This window comes from Erpetoichthys calabaricus, chromosome 4 (assembly GCF_900747795.2).
Source record: "Erpetoichthys calabaricus chromosome 4, fErpCal1.3, whole genome shotgun sequence".
Taxonomy (NCBI): Eukaryota; Metazoa; Chordata; class Cladistia; order Polypteriformes; family Polypteridae; genus Erpetoichthys; species Erpetoichthys calabaricus.
The window spans coordinates 221084443-221103114 of NC_041397.2; the positions used below are offsets into that span (position 1 = coordinate 221084443).

Below are 18672 nucleotides of genomic sequence, written 5' to 3' on the forward strand. Positions count from 1 at the left end.
CCTCCCAAAAATCAAATATCTTGCAATTCATAAGTTCAATTTTCTTTTAGTTTTCCCAATAACAGGATCAAAATTCAAGAAACAGTATTCTAATTGTGAGAAATAAGTAATTTACATACTTCTTAACTTGGAAATTGCAAAAATATGAAAACACACAATATTCAGTAAGTTTTAATGCAAAAGGAATTTTCAGCTATATTATTCAGAAAAAGCTTAGTGTAATGGGGTAATAGGTACTGGAAAATTGGGCAAACCTGACTAATCCCATAAGTAACATAAGATATTCAAGATGTGACATATCAGACTTAATAGAACAGTAACAATTTTTACAAAGGATTTTAATGAATTTTAAAAAAGGGAAAAAATTGATAAAGTGGGCATCTATGAAAACCAGCTTTAGACTACAACAAACAATATACAAAGACCATGAAAAATATCTCATGTTACTCATGTCACATAATACACACATCAAATCATCCAGTCATATGCTCATAACAAACAAAACAAAAGACAGGTCTTTAAATCAAAAACTTAATTCTCTGTGAATTCATTTCCTCTACTCACACTGCTGTTTTTCCAGAATTTATTTAACAATATTTAGCAAAAAAATGCATGCATTTTGCCCAATTTGCGCATATGACCGGATGACTCTTTTTTAAATTGTGCACACATTATTCACTTCGAAGTGTGCACAGCAAGGTGCTAACAAAACTTTGTTATATAAAAGGTCATTAGGCAGAATTAATAAAATACATAGCATGTATTTCAGTAAACATTTTAACCATTTAAGGGTATCAAATAAATTAGTATAATACCTGTCAAGAAATATTAGGTCAAAACAAAATGCAAAGTATATGTGTTAGATTTTCAACTTGAATAACTCTGCTGATGTGAATGACAAAGGTTTCATGGTTTGTTTCTCATGAGACCTACATTTGAAAAGCAAGCTCATTAAATAAGCATTTTAAAAAACTGTACAGTACTTTTAACAAATGTCTTGTACAAATATCTGTAATTAAATAGAAAATGTCTAATGTGTACCCAATCTATGATTTGCTTTATCTATATTTTGCTTTAAAATGATTTGTAAATCACTAATAACTAACTACAAAATTCTTCTTAATTAATTTCCCAAATAATATAATTAAGAATTTTACAATCACTGTTAGTGAGACAGATATGGATGGAACGCAAGTCTTTTGTAGATTTAGAAATTAAAAGTTATTACAACCTGAGTCATATTTGGTGGTAAAGTTTCATGGGTCATGCTCTTAAAAACATTTCAATCAGAAAAGATGTCATTTAATTTGAAAATATTTTAGAGAAATCTGCCATAATACCATCACTCCCAAGAAAGTTAATTTTCTTTTTTTGGAAAGCTAAAAAAAATATATTCCTTGTAGGTCAAAATTCACATTTTCATATTCTGTTGTAAAATCTAGGGTTTTAATTTCTTTTTGGAGAAGGATATATTTGCCGAGTAACGGAATTTGTAAAATTCAAAACAAAATTCTGCACAAAATGAAGCTATTTTATTGTAAGCATTAGGAAGAATATGATCAATTGATTTTCAGCTCATATCCTATAATTAATTTTGTTTCTCAAGTCTAAAAAAATGTCCACCCACTCATCCATTTTTACATCTAGTTAACGCACGTTCAGATTATAGCATAACAAAAAATCGCTTCCTCCTCAATTGTCTTTTGAATCTGACAAATGGTCAGTACACATCGTACGTAACCTTCCAATACAACAGCAATTTTCGGAGTTACTGTAAGTAACGTCCTACCATACCACCTTGTTCTGTCACGTGAATTTCCGGAGGGGATTCGGGAGACGCCGAGTAGTTATGGATTAATTACTTGATCTGAACAAAACACAATTAAAATTTAGCTATTTGGTGTGAAAATTATTTGAAGTGTATGTTTTCCGTCCAAATAAAACGTGAACGTCAAACGTACTTTCTGACCAAACGTATTTTAACGTACTGAAAAGAGGAGCGTGGTGGCATTACGTCACTACTCAGGCGAACTCGGATAGCTTTGTTGTCTCCAATTTGGCCTGCAGGGTACTGTCATGCCTGAGGACGTTAATGTGAAATTTCCCATTGCGAGGCTCGTATTTCTCATCCGTCCCGTAACACCGAAGGCGGGAAACTACTTTCATTTCCACCTTTTTTCTTTGTATATACACATACTGTATATTCTAACGCGACATCAAGTTTCAGAATTTCATAAACAAACCAACGCCCGACCCACTTCAAAAGCAGAGAAGTGTCGTAAGCGGAACTAACGGGATGGGAGTGGGGAAATTGTAACACTGAACCAATCAAATAGCAGTATAGCTGTCCTTGGACCGTTTATTGGCTGTTTACATGTCAATTTTACAGTTACAAATAACATAAAATAAAAACAGGGGGAATTTTATTCAGAGTTAGAAGCATCCTTTATTAAAATCAACAAACTTACTACATATTGTATACCAGTAAGGAAGAAAAATGTCTACTATACAACACTGTAAGATAATGTAAATAAGCGAACTTGGATAGTCCTTTGTCGTTGAAAAACAGGCTCCCCCTACTAAAAATGGGTGGTGGAGCGAGGCATAATTTGTGGGCGTGACCAGTAAGATTAACTTAAACTGCAGTCGAGTTATAATTCAAAAGAAGATGTAAATGACAGGAAATGTAGGTAGATACTGGCCAATCGGCGTTCGCCTACGTCACCCGGATATATAATGATATTTGAATGACGCAACCGTTGGCCGAAGTTTAGCGGCCATCTTGTATTCTGGTTTTGATAGCTAAGCAGACGGTGAGGAAGACGGGGCGATACTGAAAGTTTTATCGCCGAAAAAGGAAGAATATTACCATAATCGAGCATATATGCAGTAATATATGATGTTATTAAATGGACTCAATTGTTGATTTAACCTTAGAAATACTAAAATCAGAGTGCTACTGAAGAAGAATTAGAGCAGGACGGGAGTGATGTCGGACGACGCGGCGAGAGAAGATGCGTGTCGAGAGTATCAGTCGTCTCTGGAAGATTTGACTTTCAACAGCAAACCTCACATCAATATGCTGACCATTCTGGCTGAGGAGAACCTGCATTTCGCCAAGGATATCGTCGCAATTATTGAAGCACAAATCGCCAAGGTTTTTATAAAAAATAGAATTTTATTTGAATTTGTTTTTAGTTGGTTATTGTTGGTCAGCGTAAAGGGGGAAACAGCTTGTTGGTTTCGAGAACATGGCGACCTCCTGTCTAGTTCTATAACCATCCGCTGTATTACGGTTGTTTGATATTAAAGTATTTTCGTATTGTAAGGCTACTGATTTTTTCCGACTTAGAAACGATACAATTTATAGAGTTACAGAAATAGGTAATTGTGAATGATATATTCTAGTTTATTATTGCTCTGAGTGTATTAGATGATTAGATTATGATTTATAGGCAGTATTTTTGAAATTAGTAACTAAAAAAGGAAGAATAAACACTGTGGCAACATGGCGACCGAAAGGAAGCTTTTTCGGCCATTTAAAGATGCTGACATCAGGTTTAACACGTGGTTAAGCATACAGCTATTGAAGTGTGAACCGATCCTTTTATTTCAGCAAATTTTAGTGTGTTCCTTGTGATTCTCTTTGCACAGTCTGCCTTTTCAACCATGGGGATGTATCTTTAGGTTTTTACACAAATGTTCTTCAACGATCATCAGCAGGCTTATTGTCTTTTATTGCCATTAAACATTAAAAAAATCTATTTTAAATATGTGATACATATTAATTGTAGTAGTTTTTGGCTATGAAGTGTAGATTAGTTTTACGTATTTGTACCCAGAATTGTGTGAAACAAGCCGCCAAGGTTGAAAAGGCGTTTAATTTTTTACTACTTGACGTGCCACGTTTAAAAATGGTTAGTCTCATGGAGGAACAGAGGAACGCTAAATATTGTCTAGCTTGCTGTCGAGTGGAGACCTATTTCACCTTAATTAAAAGCATTGAAATGTGAATGAATGGTATAATGAATGTGCCAATAAAAAATATAAAATTTGGTTTTGTGTTTTTATTTCCCAGTGTAATTTAATAGAGAAACTATTCACTTGAAAATACAGTAAATGGGTGTATTGCTAGAGTTCATTTGTAAGTACATACTGGTTCCTCCAACATTTTCAACCTGCTCTTAACTTAAAGCTGCCACTCATGCTTAAATGGAATGGATTGACCTGAATGTGGTTTACTGCCTTTTTAATTAAGGGTTTATTAGTGACAACAACAACTGAAGGGAATGTTTATCATCACTTTGCAGTTTCCCCTTTTCTGCTGTTTTAAATGTAATCTTTTGTTCTAAACCTCTGAATGAACACATTGACACTGGTAATTACCACCTCCATGTTTTATGAAAGGATTTTGGGCAAATATTTCAGGTCTCCTTCAAGGCCTTGCAAGTGTTTTAGATTTGAAATAAAACTATTCAAAGCTACATTAAAAAAAAAAAAAAAAACACGGTTTAACACCATTTTACCAGGTGTTGATTTCCCAGTGGTGATGGGAATTAATTTCAAAGTATATAAAGTCATTGTACCTCTTCAGACTTCATAATGGAATTTTGCAAACAAAGGCTTAAAAGCAAATTCAGATTTTTTTTTTCTTGAAACATGAATTCCCTTTGGTTAATTGTCACATTTAAGTTCAAAATATTTTGGGACATTTTGAAGTTTTTGTGCAGTGATCCATTTAAAAACTAGGATGTTTTGGATGAAATATCTAATGTGCTTTTCATTTTCACATTACTATTTTAGGACTCTATTTTAAACTTTCCCCATAGTGAAGGTTAAAAATACAATATGCTCAATTGAAAAATAAAACCCTCAAGCTGCTTCAGTTGATGTCCAAAAACATTTTTATTAAATTGCCTCTTCTGGGATTCATCAAGATGTAATTTTTAATGTCCAGGCCATGATTTTATTTGTGGTCCTCTGACGAATAAACATTTTTATTGAATTAAATGGTCCTGGTTTAAACACAGAAATGCACTTAGAATAACAAATGCATATTTATAAATATTTACACTTGTTGAAACTCCATTCCTGAAATCCATAATGGGATCCATAATCTTACCTACAGTTGTGATTTCTGGCTTATCAAAATCCTCAATAATGGAGTATCTACAAATGAAATGTCTTCTGAGCTGGAACTGAAACTCTTTATTAGAAGATCAGGTTTATGGAGTGAAGGGAAAGAAACCTTGCTTTTCACAGATACTGCTTGATGTTGCTCAGCATGAGTAATCGGACTGTGGACTCAATTTTTTTTTTTCCTCTTCCCTCAACATTTTGTTTTGGGCACTTTTGTCTTTTCATTTCATTGACCATAACACTTATGCAAGTGGGGAAAATACGTTTTCCCTGGAAGATTATGTATGTTGTGTAAAATTTCAATGGTGAAACAGCACAAAGGTAATGGTATATAAAGGTAATTTTTTTTTTTTTAATTAATTGGTCTGTTGTACAGCTTTCCATTTGTCACTTCTGTAAGTAATGTTGAGGTGTTCAGTGTTTATTTTCAATTGTTACACTTTTCTTCAAGGTATTGTCTCTTCACTAAAATTTTGAGTTTTCTATTGCTTTAGGCTCCACCAACAGAGAAGCTTCCAGTTTTATACTTAGTGGATTCGATTGTGAAGAATATTGGCAGAGAATATCTTACAACGTTCACAAAAAACATTGTATCTACATTTATTTGTGTTTTTGAGAAGGTATATGCATTTTTACACTGATTCAAAGAATGATTCACTAGTTCTGAGTGAATTTTAATTTATTTTTAAAATGAATCTAAATTGACTTCAGTGTAAATTGGTTCTTTGCTGTTGCTAATAGGATATTGTGCCTATAGCACACTTTCACTTGGACAAAAATATGTAGGAATTGTGTACATTAAAATCTGAGTTAAGTGCTTCAGTTTATTTCACATAGTTTTCACTTCATTGATTTGAAATTAGTAATGTTGGAGCGTTGCATTCATCATTCTCTTGTTTGCAGTGATACTTCAAACAAAATGAGTTTTTCAAGACAGCCTGTCTCTATATTTATAGACAGTTTTTATCTTATTTGTGAAATTAAATGAATCAAGGGCCTTTTCCCTATCATCTTCAGATAATCAAATATCACAGAGTAAGTCTCATGGCTGTTCCAAGTTTTTGTGAGTTACTAAGGAAACACTAAACCATGGAAGTACATACTTGTAATTTTGGGAGTGGGAGGAGCAAAACTTTGTCAAAGTCGTTGTGCATCAAGATGTGGTATGCTTTTATTTATAGGTGGATGAGAACACTAGAAAAAGTTTGTTTAAATTACGCTCTACTTGGGATGATATTTTTCCTCTGAAGAAGCTTTATGCATTAGATGTCAGAGTGAACAGCTTAGATCCCGCCTGGCCAATCAAACCATTGCCTCCAAATGTGAATAGTTCAAGCATTCACGTGAATCCAAAATTTTTAAATAAGTCAGTAAGTATTGTGTAGCCCTTATTTTATTAAAATATTTGACTCCATATTTTATTAGAATGATGAATATTTACTTTTATTAATTTTGAGAAACAAAAAGTAAATATTCAATGATTGGTCTGTATAACCTTCTTTGCACTGAAAGCGAGTGGTGCTATTTTATAGCAAATTTTTGCATAATTTTATTAATTGCAAGCTGCTTTTGAATTTTTGCATAGCCTGAAGAAATATCTGCTCCGAGACCCAATACTCCTCAAATTCCTGCCACTCCAATTGTAGCTGAGCCTCAGAAGAATTTTTCACAGGAGGATGTGATACGACAACAGCTGCTTTCAAAGCAGAAACAACTTATTGAGCTTCAGCAGAAAAAGCTGGAGCTAGAGCTTGAACAAACTAAGGCTCAACTGGTGAGTAATTCAGTATATTCTCAACAGACAAGACATTATTGTAACGGCAGTGCACATTACTGTTCACCCCACCACAATCCTTTGACAGTACAATATCGGAATGGCAGTGTTAACAATAATACAATAATACAATAATAACAATAATTGTGTGGTTCATGTTTTGCCATTATGGTTCATGTTTTGCCATTATTTCATGCTAAATAAATAATTTACTTTTTTGTATAAGGAAACTTTTAGGGACAGTTCAGTACAGTATTGCTAGTGATTATCATAAAAAGATCTTGCAATTTTTCTGTCATGATTTAGTTAAGCATAGTTTTGGATTTTAGCCCACAGTGTGTTGTAGACCACCTAAAAGGTTTATATTTTTAAAGTCTGTTTGCTAGTGTTTTAATTAAATTCCAAAACTATGATGTGCTTCATTTTAGTTAAGGTGGGATGAATGTTACATGTGACATGAATGCTGATTTTAAAAGTGATTGAGTGTCCTTGTTTAATTTAGAAAGCAAAACACTTAAAGTTGCTTATATTAAGAGTGGTATGTTGTTCTGAAGGTCACATAATACCTGATGTCAAATTGGTCCACAATTTAATTTTCCTTAGGAATAGTCTGATGCTGTATTAAACATTCTTTCCTTTTTCTACCTCCTTTGAAAATGATTGAAAATTGCATGGCCTTTCATGGAGTCCCCTTAGGAATGTACAGACAAAAATTGTCTTTTCTTTTTACTTCATTAGGTTGGACATATTGAGTGAAACTGTTTGTGTATCTTGAAATACTGTTTTTGAAAAGTTAGTGTTTGATAATCTGAAGAGGTTTATTGGTAATTTTAAGAACCACTATGCAGAAAAGATATGTAAATTGATTACGATTCACATGATTAGTTGTTACTGCTGTCAACTAAGTAACATTATATACTTTTTTTTTTTCAATTATTTTATAGGCTATTACTCAGTCTGCAGTAGTTTCAAAGTTACCATCTACAGCATGCCAGCCTCATGTTGGGAAATTAGCACATCAGCCACCAGTGCCACGTGAGAAAACGTGGTCTCCAATGCAACACCAAGATTTAAAGTTTTCTACAAGGGATCCTCGCCTTAATAGATCTGCACAGCAGCTGCCACCACCAAAAGATCATGTAGTGAAAAAAGAAACTCTTGAGCAAGGAACAGCACTAATTCAATCTGAGAAGAGGGCAAGTATGAATGTTGAGAAGCAGCCTAAAGCTGAAAAACCTAAGCCTGTTAAAAAAGAAATGGTGGTCGCTGAAGAGAAATGTAAATCTCCTTTACCTTTAAATAAAGACTTTCAAAACAAAACAAAGGCCATTGAGCCAGACAGTGCAAAACCAGCAGAAATGAACAAAAGGGATCCTCGAATACGGAAGCATTTAAATGATAAGCCGGATATTAAAGATGATGAAATAAAGGACAAAAGAAGATGTTTGGACAAGAAAGAAAAGGAGGATCAAAACAAAAGTTCTGAACATAGATCAGCAGCAGCTAGAAACAAACTTGTTAATGGCACCCTTCCTAAACATGAAAGGGTAGAAAACTCTGATAAGCAAGATTTAAAAATTGGTGGCCGCTCTAATTTAAGGAAACGTTCTCGATCAAGATCACCATTACTTCATTCACCTAAGAGGAAAGAGAGACGTTCCCCTAAGAGAAGGACAAGAAGCATTTCATCCTCACCTCCAAAAATAAAGCAACGAATACCTGGTGCCAAGCATTCACATACAGAAGATTTTCCAACACATTCCAGCATTAGGGAAGACAGAAATCCTCCCCGAAAAAATACAAGTGTGCATGATCCAAGAAGGCAAAAAAGAATGCAAGAAGATCGATCCACGGAATCGAGGGATCCAACAAGGCTACCTTCCGAGTCAAAAGAAGTGTCAAAAAGATGGAAGAGCAGTTGGGAGGAAAATAAACAGAAATAGTAAGTTTTTAACTCTTTACTGCACTACTGAGGCCTGAATGGTGGTTTTGTGTATATTGATTCTGTTACATGTATCTGTTAATGGTTTACAGTGCATCCGGAAAGTATTCGCAGCTCATCACTTTTTCCACATTTTGTTATGTTATAGCCTTATTCCAAAATGGATTAAATTCATTTTTTTCCTCAGAATTCTACACACAACACCCCATAATGACAATGTGAAAAAAGTTTACTTGAGGTTTTTGAAAATTTATTAAAAATAAAAAAACTGAGAAATCACATGTACATAAGTATTCACAGCCTTTGCTCAATACTTTGTCGATGCACCTTTGGCAGCAATTACAGCCTCAAGTCTTTTTGAATATGATGCCACAAGCTTGGCACACCTATCCTTGGCCAGTTTCGCCCATTCCTCTTTGCAGCACCTCTCAAGCTCCATCAGGTTGGATGGGAAGCGTCGGTGCTCAGCCATTTTAAGATCTCTCCAGAGATGTTCAATCGGATTCAAGTCTGGGCTGTGGCTGGGCCACTCAAGGACATTCACAGAGTTGTCCTAAAGCTACTCCTTTGATATCTTGGCTGTGTGCTTAGGGTCGTTGTCCTGCTGAAAGATGAACCGTCGCCCCAGTCTGAGGTCAAGAGCGCTCTGGAGCAGGTTTTCATCCAGGATGTCTCTCTACATTGCTGCAGTCATCTTTCTCTTTATCCTGACTAGTCTCCCAGTCCCTGCTGCTGAAAAACATCCCCACAGCATGATGCTGCCACCACCACCACCATGCTTCACTGTAGGGATGGTATTGGCCTGGTGATGAGCGGTGCCTGGTTTCCTCCAAACGTGACGCCTGGCATTCACACCAAAGAGTTCAATCTTTGTCTCATCAGACCAGAGAATTTTCTTTCTCATGGTCTGAGAGTCCTTCAGGTGCCTTTTGGCAAACTCCAGGCGGGCTGCCATGTGCCTTTTACTAAGGAGTGGCTTCCGTCTGGCCACTCTACCATACAGGCCTGATTGGTGGATTGCTGTAGAGATGGTTGTCCTTCTGGAAGGTTCTCCTCTCTCCACAGAGGCCCTCTGGAGCTCTGACAGAGTGACCATCGGGTTCTTGGTCACCTCCCTGACTAAGGCCCTTCTCCCCCGATCGCTCAGTTTAGATGGCCGGCCAGCTCTAGGAAGAGTCCTGGTGGTTTCAAACTTCTTCCACTTACGGATGATGGAGGCCACTGTGCTCATTGGGATCTTCAAAGCAGCAAAAAATTTTCTGTAACCTTCCTCAGATTTGTGCCTCGAGACAATCCTGTCTCGGAGGTCTACAGACAATTCCTTTGACTTCATGCTTGGTTTGTGCTCTGACATGAACTGTCAACTGTACTGTAGACAGGTGTGTGCCTTTCCAAATCCTGTCCAATCAACTGAATTTACCACAGGTGGACTCCAATTAAGCTGCAGAAACATCTCAAGGATGATCAGGGGAAATAGGATGCACCTGGGCTCAATTTTGAGCTTCATGGCAAAGGCTGTGAATACTTATGTACATGTGCTTTCTCAGTGTTTTTATTTTTAATAAATTTGCAAAAACCTCAAGTAAACTTTTTTCATGTTGTCATTATGGGGTGTTGTGTGTAGACTTCTGAGGGAAAAAATGAATTTAATCCATTTTGGACTAAGGCTGTAACATAACAAAATGTGGAAAAAGTGATGCGCTGTATGTGCTCTGTGAATACTTTCCGGATGCACTGTATGTGCCTCACAGTTGTGTAGCAGCCTTTCCAACTTCCTATTCCTAATAATTGCTTAATTATTTAAATTAAATTTCCACATCACAACATAATGGGTGTACAGTTTGCTAATACTGTACTTCGATTTATTAGGTTTAAGAAAAATGTAGATAATACAGCATTATTGTGTCAAAGGCAAAATACGTTAGAGTAATTGGAAGGTATAAGGACATTAAATAACAGTACCTTTCTGCCCTATTATTAACTCAATGGATGGACTGGCCGCATTAGGAATGAGTTTTTCTTAAAATCCCAATAGCAAAGCCTTTTAGTGTTTATATTCATTAAATGTAACACAAACTAGAAATGACGGCATTATGTGTGAAATCCATCCATCCATTCATCCATTTTCCAACCCGCTGAATCCGAACACAGGGTCACGGGGGTCTGCTGGAGCCAATCCCAGCCAACACAGGGCACAAAGCAGGAACCAATCCCGGGCAGGGTGCCAACCCACCACAGTATGTGTGAAATCCTTTTGTTTAAAATGAGACCATGGGTCTTCTAGGAGGTTGTGACATAGATTTTTCTATTTATTGTCCATGTACAGGGTGAAATAATATCTTTTAAGTACTGAAGTTGTCCTGTGTAGTATTTGCTATCAAATATGTAACCACTAATTTGTGTCAATATAAATACAATTCTGGAATTTTGAAACAATAACAATGTCCCATAGTAATCTGTCCATATTAGATAAATGCTTTCTTGTAGGCACATTATTTTGGCACAGAGTTTATATGTAAAGACTACTGCCTGCATACTGTTTCTTAGGTTGAGGAGCAGCAGCCCTCACCTCCCATCACTCACTGCAGCTCAAAATTAGTTAAACTGTATGTGCTGTTTCGTCTGTCTTTTCCTTATTGATATTTTTAGTTTTTGCTTGCACTATGTCTGCAAATAATGAAATGCTTATGGCTGGTGAATTGCAACTTTTGAAATGAACATGCCATCTGAAAACACTCATTCGCAAAAGCAGGAATTTCTGTGTACTATATAACGTAAAAAGATCAAGCAGAATTTGGTGTTGCAAAGATAATGGTGTCCTTGCAAAATTCATTGCCTCTTTTGATTTAGAGCAGGCATATCATTGAATTGTTCTCATGCTTCCATAACTTTGTCATTTCTCCCTTTGATTAGCCAGTCAGTAAATTGAATGCATAGTCACTTTATTGCTCCTGGCTCTTCATTCTCAGTGTACAGCAGTATATTTTTTTTAGCTGAAAGTAAACTTTGCACCTCTCTAGAATGTGCTCATCCCGTTTTGGTGTGCATACTGTGCATTTTATTGAAAAGCATGTCTAACAATGTGGTTTTCATTAATGCAAACATTTGAATTTTAGTTAATGATTGCCGATTACAGAATGCTGCAACAGTGTTCCTTTTTGGCATTCTATTGAGTTAGAATGTGTGACAATCTCAGTAGCTTTTGAAAAAGTACACTCTTATGACCAGATTCTTCTTACAACACCTAGTACAGAAAATTGTATTGAATAATCAATACTTTCAAAGTATTGTATCGAAGTTGGGAGTTTCAGGAACATCACAACAATCCTAGTCAACATTAGAATTTACTTGTGCTTGTTCTGTACGAGGGGTGGTGTTTAATATCTTTTTAATAAGCAGTTTAATGCAGTAAATAGTGCTGTCAGATCACACATTATTCTTCAAATATAATTCCAAAATATTTCAAGTATTTCAAGAAAATCGAAAGCAGACATTCATACGAGTAGAAGTGGTTGTTTTGGCTGTCATTTCCAGATCTTTTCGTCCTGTGTCTTGTTCGTCATTTTGAATATTTAGTTTATATTGTCATTAGTAAAATGGGTAGTGTTCTACCGGTATTTCTAAAATGTACCCCTTCACAGTGTATTTCGGAGCAGATTTTACAACCAAATATCTGCATTTTTGGATCTGTGTTTATGCTAAAAAAGATTTCTAAACACTTCTCTGACACCATAAAAGTACCTCTCTGCCCTAGTCCTGGTCTTTTTCATTCTTGAACTTTAGATTCCCGAATGCTATTTAATGCTAAAATGATTAAGAATCTCACAATGAGCAAAAGCTGAATTTCTTTCTCATTAAAGACAATGAAAAGCAATTTCTATATTTCTAATTTTTCTGTTGTTTTGAAAGTAGTTAAAAATGACCACTTAAACAGCCTTTTTAATGTCTGCAATACTCATTTTAGCCAGCTCAACCAGCACACCGTCTGCATATTAATTAGCTGCTGATTTGATATACATATTGTTACATAGTTTTAGTTTAGCAGCCTGCATGTAATTCCTTGCTGCAAGGTCGGGTCCTGCACCACACAGCTTTATTAATTTGTTTTAGTGCTGCTGCATTAAGAGTAGAGATGATTACTCTTTGATCAGTTTTGTCAATCATGATTTACTTTGTTTTCTGAGTTTGTATCTAATTGGTACAAAGAGGCAGTGCAAACTGTGCCCTGTTATGCTTTGTCTTTGTGTTACTTTGTAAACAAAGAGGGTCCCATTTTGTTCTGTGTTATCAAGTTTCACATGCACTTGCAAACGTTAGTCTTTACGTGAATAAGCACTTCATGTTTTACAGATGTGTGCTGTAAGCAAAAGAGTAAAAACATTAATTAAAAAAATGAATGCAATGTAAAATTAATTTTAAAACTCAGTTGTACAAATGTGATTGTAGCACTCATATTTATCTTGCCTTTAAATGTATTAATAAGTGAATATTTGAATCTTATGGCTAATTGGATAGCCCTTTAAACAGTTGTGCTATAAACAAGCAATTTTGTATAAGCTGTTACTTCAGTCTTAATGCGATTTTATCTGCCCCCGTTTCACTTTTCTATTCTTAGTTGACTTTTTAAATATGACTGTAAATGCTTTGTTTGGTTTCACTGACATCCCAACATTCTTATTTCCCTTACACATCCATAATTCGATTCTTTTTATGTCCTCTGTCCATAATCTTGTTTTTTTCTTCTCTCATTTTATAATACTTAACTGAAAAATATTAAAAGAAAAATTTTGTTCTGTAGAAGTTCTTAGGTATCTTAACTATTGCTTTTTTGCTCACCACACTGCATTTTTAACAGCATATACATTTACCTAGTCTTAGATCTAACTCATGCTTCCACCTCACCCATACATTTATTAAGTCCTTATTTTTGGTATTGCTGTGATTGGTTGGTTGATTGATGGTCTTTTCATTTAATTACATTTTTATTTAAACTGAACAAATCACTTTGCAACCACAAAGTATTGCGTTCAGATCTGTAAGATAACTTTTTCCATTGAAAGAGGGTTTTTTTTTTTATATATAAATAGTTGGTGCATATATATAATATATATACAGTGGAACCTCGGTTCACGAACATCTCAGTACACGTACAAATCGGTTTACGACCAAAAAGTTCGCCAAACTTTTGCCTCGGTTCACGACCACACACTCGGTATGAGAACAAGCCAGTTTCCCTTTCGGTTTGTACATGTTCAGTCTCTCCCTGTGCATTTCCTGTGCAGCGAGCAAGAGAGAGCGCCGCACACACACACAGGCAGCGCGAGAGAGACGTGCGCACACACACACACACAGGCAGCGCGAGAGAGACGTGCGCGCGCACACACACACAGGCAGCGCGAGAGAGACGTGCGCGCACACACATACACAGGCAGCGCGAGAGAGACGTGCGCACACACACACACAGGCAGCGCGAGAGAGACGTGCACACACACACACACACAGGCAGCGCGAGAGAGACGTGCACACACACACACACACAGGCAGCGCGAGAGAGACGTGCGCACACACACACACAGGCAGCGCGACAGAGAGAGCTGGACGCATAAGGTAGGAAGGCAGTTAAAGAATGTACTGGGCTTGATTTTGTTTTTACTTCTGTTTACGGCGATCGGTTCGTAGCGTGCATTGTTGCAATGTTACTTTTCTTGGTGGTTTATTAAATTACGGATTTTTTCAAATGTTCATTTTTTTCCCCTGTGCTTAAAATTCATTTAAAAAAAAAAAAAAAAAAGTTTTTAGCCAGCGGTTGGTAGTGCTATAGCGCGAACTGTTGCAGTGTTAGTTTTCTCTGTTGTTCAAGGTTTTTTCAGTGTTATTCAATGTTTTTACATTTAGTTTAATATTACGCCATGCATTCTATGGTTTAATTAACTATATTTGTGCTTAACATAAAAAAAAATATATATTTACATACAGTTCGTATGGTCTGGAACGGATTAATTGTATTTACATACAATCCTATGGGGGAAATTGCTTCAGTTCACGACCAAATCGGTTTACGACCAGAGTTTTGGAACGAATTATGGTCGTGAATTGAGGTTCCACTGTATATATAATATAAAACATGTTTCAAATAGCAATCAAACATACTGATTGGTCTTTGCCATAAAACCCTGTAGCACCTTGAAGGCTGTCATCATCCTCTTGCTAGCCTCTGTTTAGTTGTCTCCTTGTTCTTTAATTTGGTGGAATTGGCCTAATCTAGGTAAAGTCTGATTAGTGGCATATGCTTTTCATCTTTAAATGATGGTCTTTACTGTGCTCCGTCTTTCAAAGTCCCTTTATACCCGTTACTGACTTTTGTCTTTCCATAACTTCATGTTCAAGTTTTTGAAATCAAATGTCTCCCCATAGAAAACTACTACTTTTTCTTTTGCTCTGAAATGCAGTTCTAAGCAGTGAAATCTTCTAAACATATTTTTAAACTTTATCCCTGTAATTAGTCACAGATGGCTTGCCAGTTTTATGTGCAATCTGTAAGGTCATATCCGAGCAAGTCTTCATATGCACTTACATGGATGGGGAGTGTTCATTTAATCTAATAAAGTATTCTGTTATTGAACATTTTGCAGATTTATTATAGAAAATTATTTTCTATTGGCTGATGTGAATTACTGTGTGTTAATAAAATGGAAAGTCTGTTTTTGCTTTCAGGATGTTGTACAAAAAATTTTAAACTGGTAGTGAATTTTCTAATTTATTGCATTTTTATATACTTAAATTTGAAGAATGGTCTTGGTTGTACTCTGTCATGCTTTTATTATAAAATATAAAATTTTTGTTTGCAGCCTGAAACAATCTGAAGACCATTTAGTGCATGGAAAGGCAGGTCCTCAAAGACATAAGGGAGCATGGACTGGAGGCCAAAGGAATACTGCCCCTCATACTCCTAAACAGCATCGGTTAAGTGTTGATGCCAATCTACAGATTCCAGAAGTGTTAAACTCTGCAAGCAAGAGAGACTTGCTTAAAAAGGTCAGTGTTTTGCTTAAAACTGCTTCAAGTGAGATTTAACTCTGCTAAATCTGCACTGTGCCAACTACATTTTCCCCATTAGCTTTACTTCTGAAGGAAGTTAATGAGAACATTGTATTTATTCAGAAGTATCAGAGCTAATGGTTTCCATTAAATTAATTTATGTCTTCAAATCATGGTGGAAAAATTCTAAAAGGTACCATTCAATTTGGAAGTTAAATTATGAAAGTAAAATGCTTCATTAGCAAGTTTCACTTATATCTCTGAATTGAGTATGCTTCTCTCATTCATACCTTAGATGTTTTACATGCTTAACTGTATGTTAATTCTTCAGCTTGTCACAAAATTCTGTGTATTGTGACCATTACTAAAGATAATGTTTGGTGTGGTCGAACCAGAAACAATGTTGATTTGTTCATGTAAATGATATAGCAGAAGGTTTCCTTGAACTTGATGGATATTGACCCAGAAAACAGATTGGACAGATTTCTTAGTGGATTCTCTTACGCATAACTTTTGCACAATAATTTAACAATTAAATAAATTCTTTACTTTAGCCAATATGTATATGTGTCAATAGCTATAGTTCAGTATTACTTTTAAAGCCAAGTTATTTTCAGAATATTGAATATTATAATCAGAAAATTTTGCAACTTTTGCTCATGTAACAGTGAACATACATTTTTGCAGGTTTATTTCCAAAGTTTCAGCTCATTTGTAGGCTTATTCTTTTTCATTTAAGTAATGTTTGAATAAATTATTTTATCTACTTAAGAAAAAGTATGCCATGTGCACTTCAATATAGACATAAGAGTTGAATGGTAGTAAGTATAGTAAAAAAAAAAAAAAATTGAATATAGGTAGTCCCCAAGTTACGGACACAGCTGCTCCTTCATCTGTCTGGGGGACGCGACACAGGCTGTCAGTAACTGCTGCTCCGTCATCTCCAGCCTGGGGACGCTGCGAGCGGTGGCTAGAGGGGGGAGCAGTTTCGCTGCATGCGCAGTGTCATGTCCCACGGGTGGCTCCGGTTGATGAATGAGGCGGTGGGGGCCACACCCCATTCATTCTCGGTGGGCAACTGGGTGTGCAGCAAGCGCTCGTGTGTAGAACAGAGGCTTGATGGGGCGGAGGGGGGCAGTTCGCTGCCCGCCCACCACTTCGCCACAGCAGCTACTGCTCCTGACTGGACGGAGGCTGGATGGGGCAGAGTGGTGCATTTCACTGCCCGCCCACCACACAGCCTTGCAGTGTCCCTCAAATGGCTGCCCCGTTCGTTCTTTGTTGGTGGCTGGTGATGCTGCAAGCGGTGATCCGGTTGTGGCTGAACGGAGGCTATTGAGGGTGAATGGGGTGGCGGGGGCAGCATTGTAGTGTGCCTTGAGTGGCGGTGGTGGGCGAATCACTACCCGCCTTTGCCCGCACCCTGTTCACTCTCAGTGAGCTGACACGGCAGGCAGCATACTATACGCAAGTGGAGGTGACTGTGGTGGGCTGGTGGTGAACCGCCCCTCACTGCCCCCATTCATTCTCAATAGCAAGCCTGCTTGTACTGTTACATACATAGCAGGAAGTTGTCTCTCGTCAGTACACCAGACGTGCTGACGAGGGGTGTCTTCCTGCTGTGGTAGCGTGTACAGTGCTGTGCAGAAGAGCTCATCTTAACCCTTTGTCTTCACTCTTCAACAATGTCTCTGAAACACAAATCTGATGCAAGTGTTGGTGATACAGTAAAGAAGAGAAAAACCATCACCATGGAAAATAAAGTAGAAATAATAAAAAGGTCAGTGAGGTGAAACTCCATCATTCATTGGCAGAGTACTTGGTTACAGTCAGTCAACAATAGCATTTATTAAAATAATGTACCTGTTCCGACTTACATACAAATTAAACTTAAAAACAAACTTACAGTCCCTATCTCGTACGTAACACGGGGACTGCTTGTACTGCTTCAGTATTGATATATGCTGCTTCAGCAAGTGTAACAATTTGCAAATATTAAGAGGGAAGTAGTTAAAGTTAAAATGAGTTTGAGTTTTTAAGTAATGACAATGTAATTGTACACTTGGTGCATATAGTTGTTAACTGTTTGTTTTACTTCCTTTCAGGCAAACAAAAGACTTTCTGATGGGGAAATTACCCAAGAAGAATTTTTAGTTGTTGCACATCAAATAAAACAGTTATTTCAGTATCAAGAAGAAAAACAAAGATCAGATGCTTGGGATAGCACCAATGAAGAGAGTAGATTTACTGGGAAAAAGAAACCACTGCTTTCTGCACCTTTGAATACTGGGGATATGTCCGAAGCCTATATAAAGCACAAAGCTAAATTGAGAAGAACTCAAGTTCATCATCAAGGTACTGAGTATTGGGATGTAAATGAGCCTCGGGATGAAAATTACTCAAGTGATGAGCTTCATTATGCAAGAGAGAGTGACTCGTGCAAAGTAAAAATTGGATCAAGGACTAGTGATGATCCATTTAATGTCAGAGATCAAAATCGTGATGAAGGTAGACGAGGTTATGGAGATAAAGACCAAGAAAAGTGTGAGGATCCATCACTGAGTGTGAGGAATTCTGAGGGCTTTAGCAAAGATGCATCTGGCAGCAGAACTGAATGCCGAAGGCAAAGAGGAAGGCCTGGGCACGATTTTAGAAAACGAGATGAACCACGTGATTATAGCAGTTCTGAAGAAAGGCAAAAGTTTAAAACAGAGGGCAAGTTAAAATACTTATTTTTAGATTTACAGTGTTCATTATAAATTTATTTTTAATTAAGTTC

The 18672-nt window shown here is 36.6% G+C and overlaps 1 protein-coding gene across 2 annotated transcripts in view; it reads left to right on the forward strand.

The window, feature by feature from the left end:
- The first annotated feature begins 2715 nt into the window (after nt 1-2715).
- Nucleotides 2716-18672, forward strand: part of pcf11 (PCF11 cleavage and polyadenylation factor subunit) — a 33615-nt gene continuing 17658 nt past the window's right edge. The window contains exons 1-7 of one of the 2 annotated variants that reach the window (XM_051926454.1): nt 2716-3157; nt 5634-5759; nt 6321-6509; nt 6725-6913; nt 7858-8855; nt 15704-15890; nt 17999-18608. In XM_051926454.1, coding sequence (XP_051782414.1) covers nt 2990-3157; nt 5634-5759; nt 6321-6509; nt 6725-6913; nt 7858-8855; nt 15704-15890; nt 17999-18608 — 2467 coding nt within the window. In that variant the 5' untranslated portion in view covers nt 2716-2989. The remainder of the gene's footprint in view (nt 3158-5633; nt 5760-6320; nt 6510-6724; nt 6914-7857; nt 8856-15703; nt 15891-17998; nt 18609-18672) is intronic. The other variant, XM_028800313.2, reaches the window with a different exon arrangement.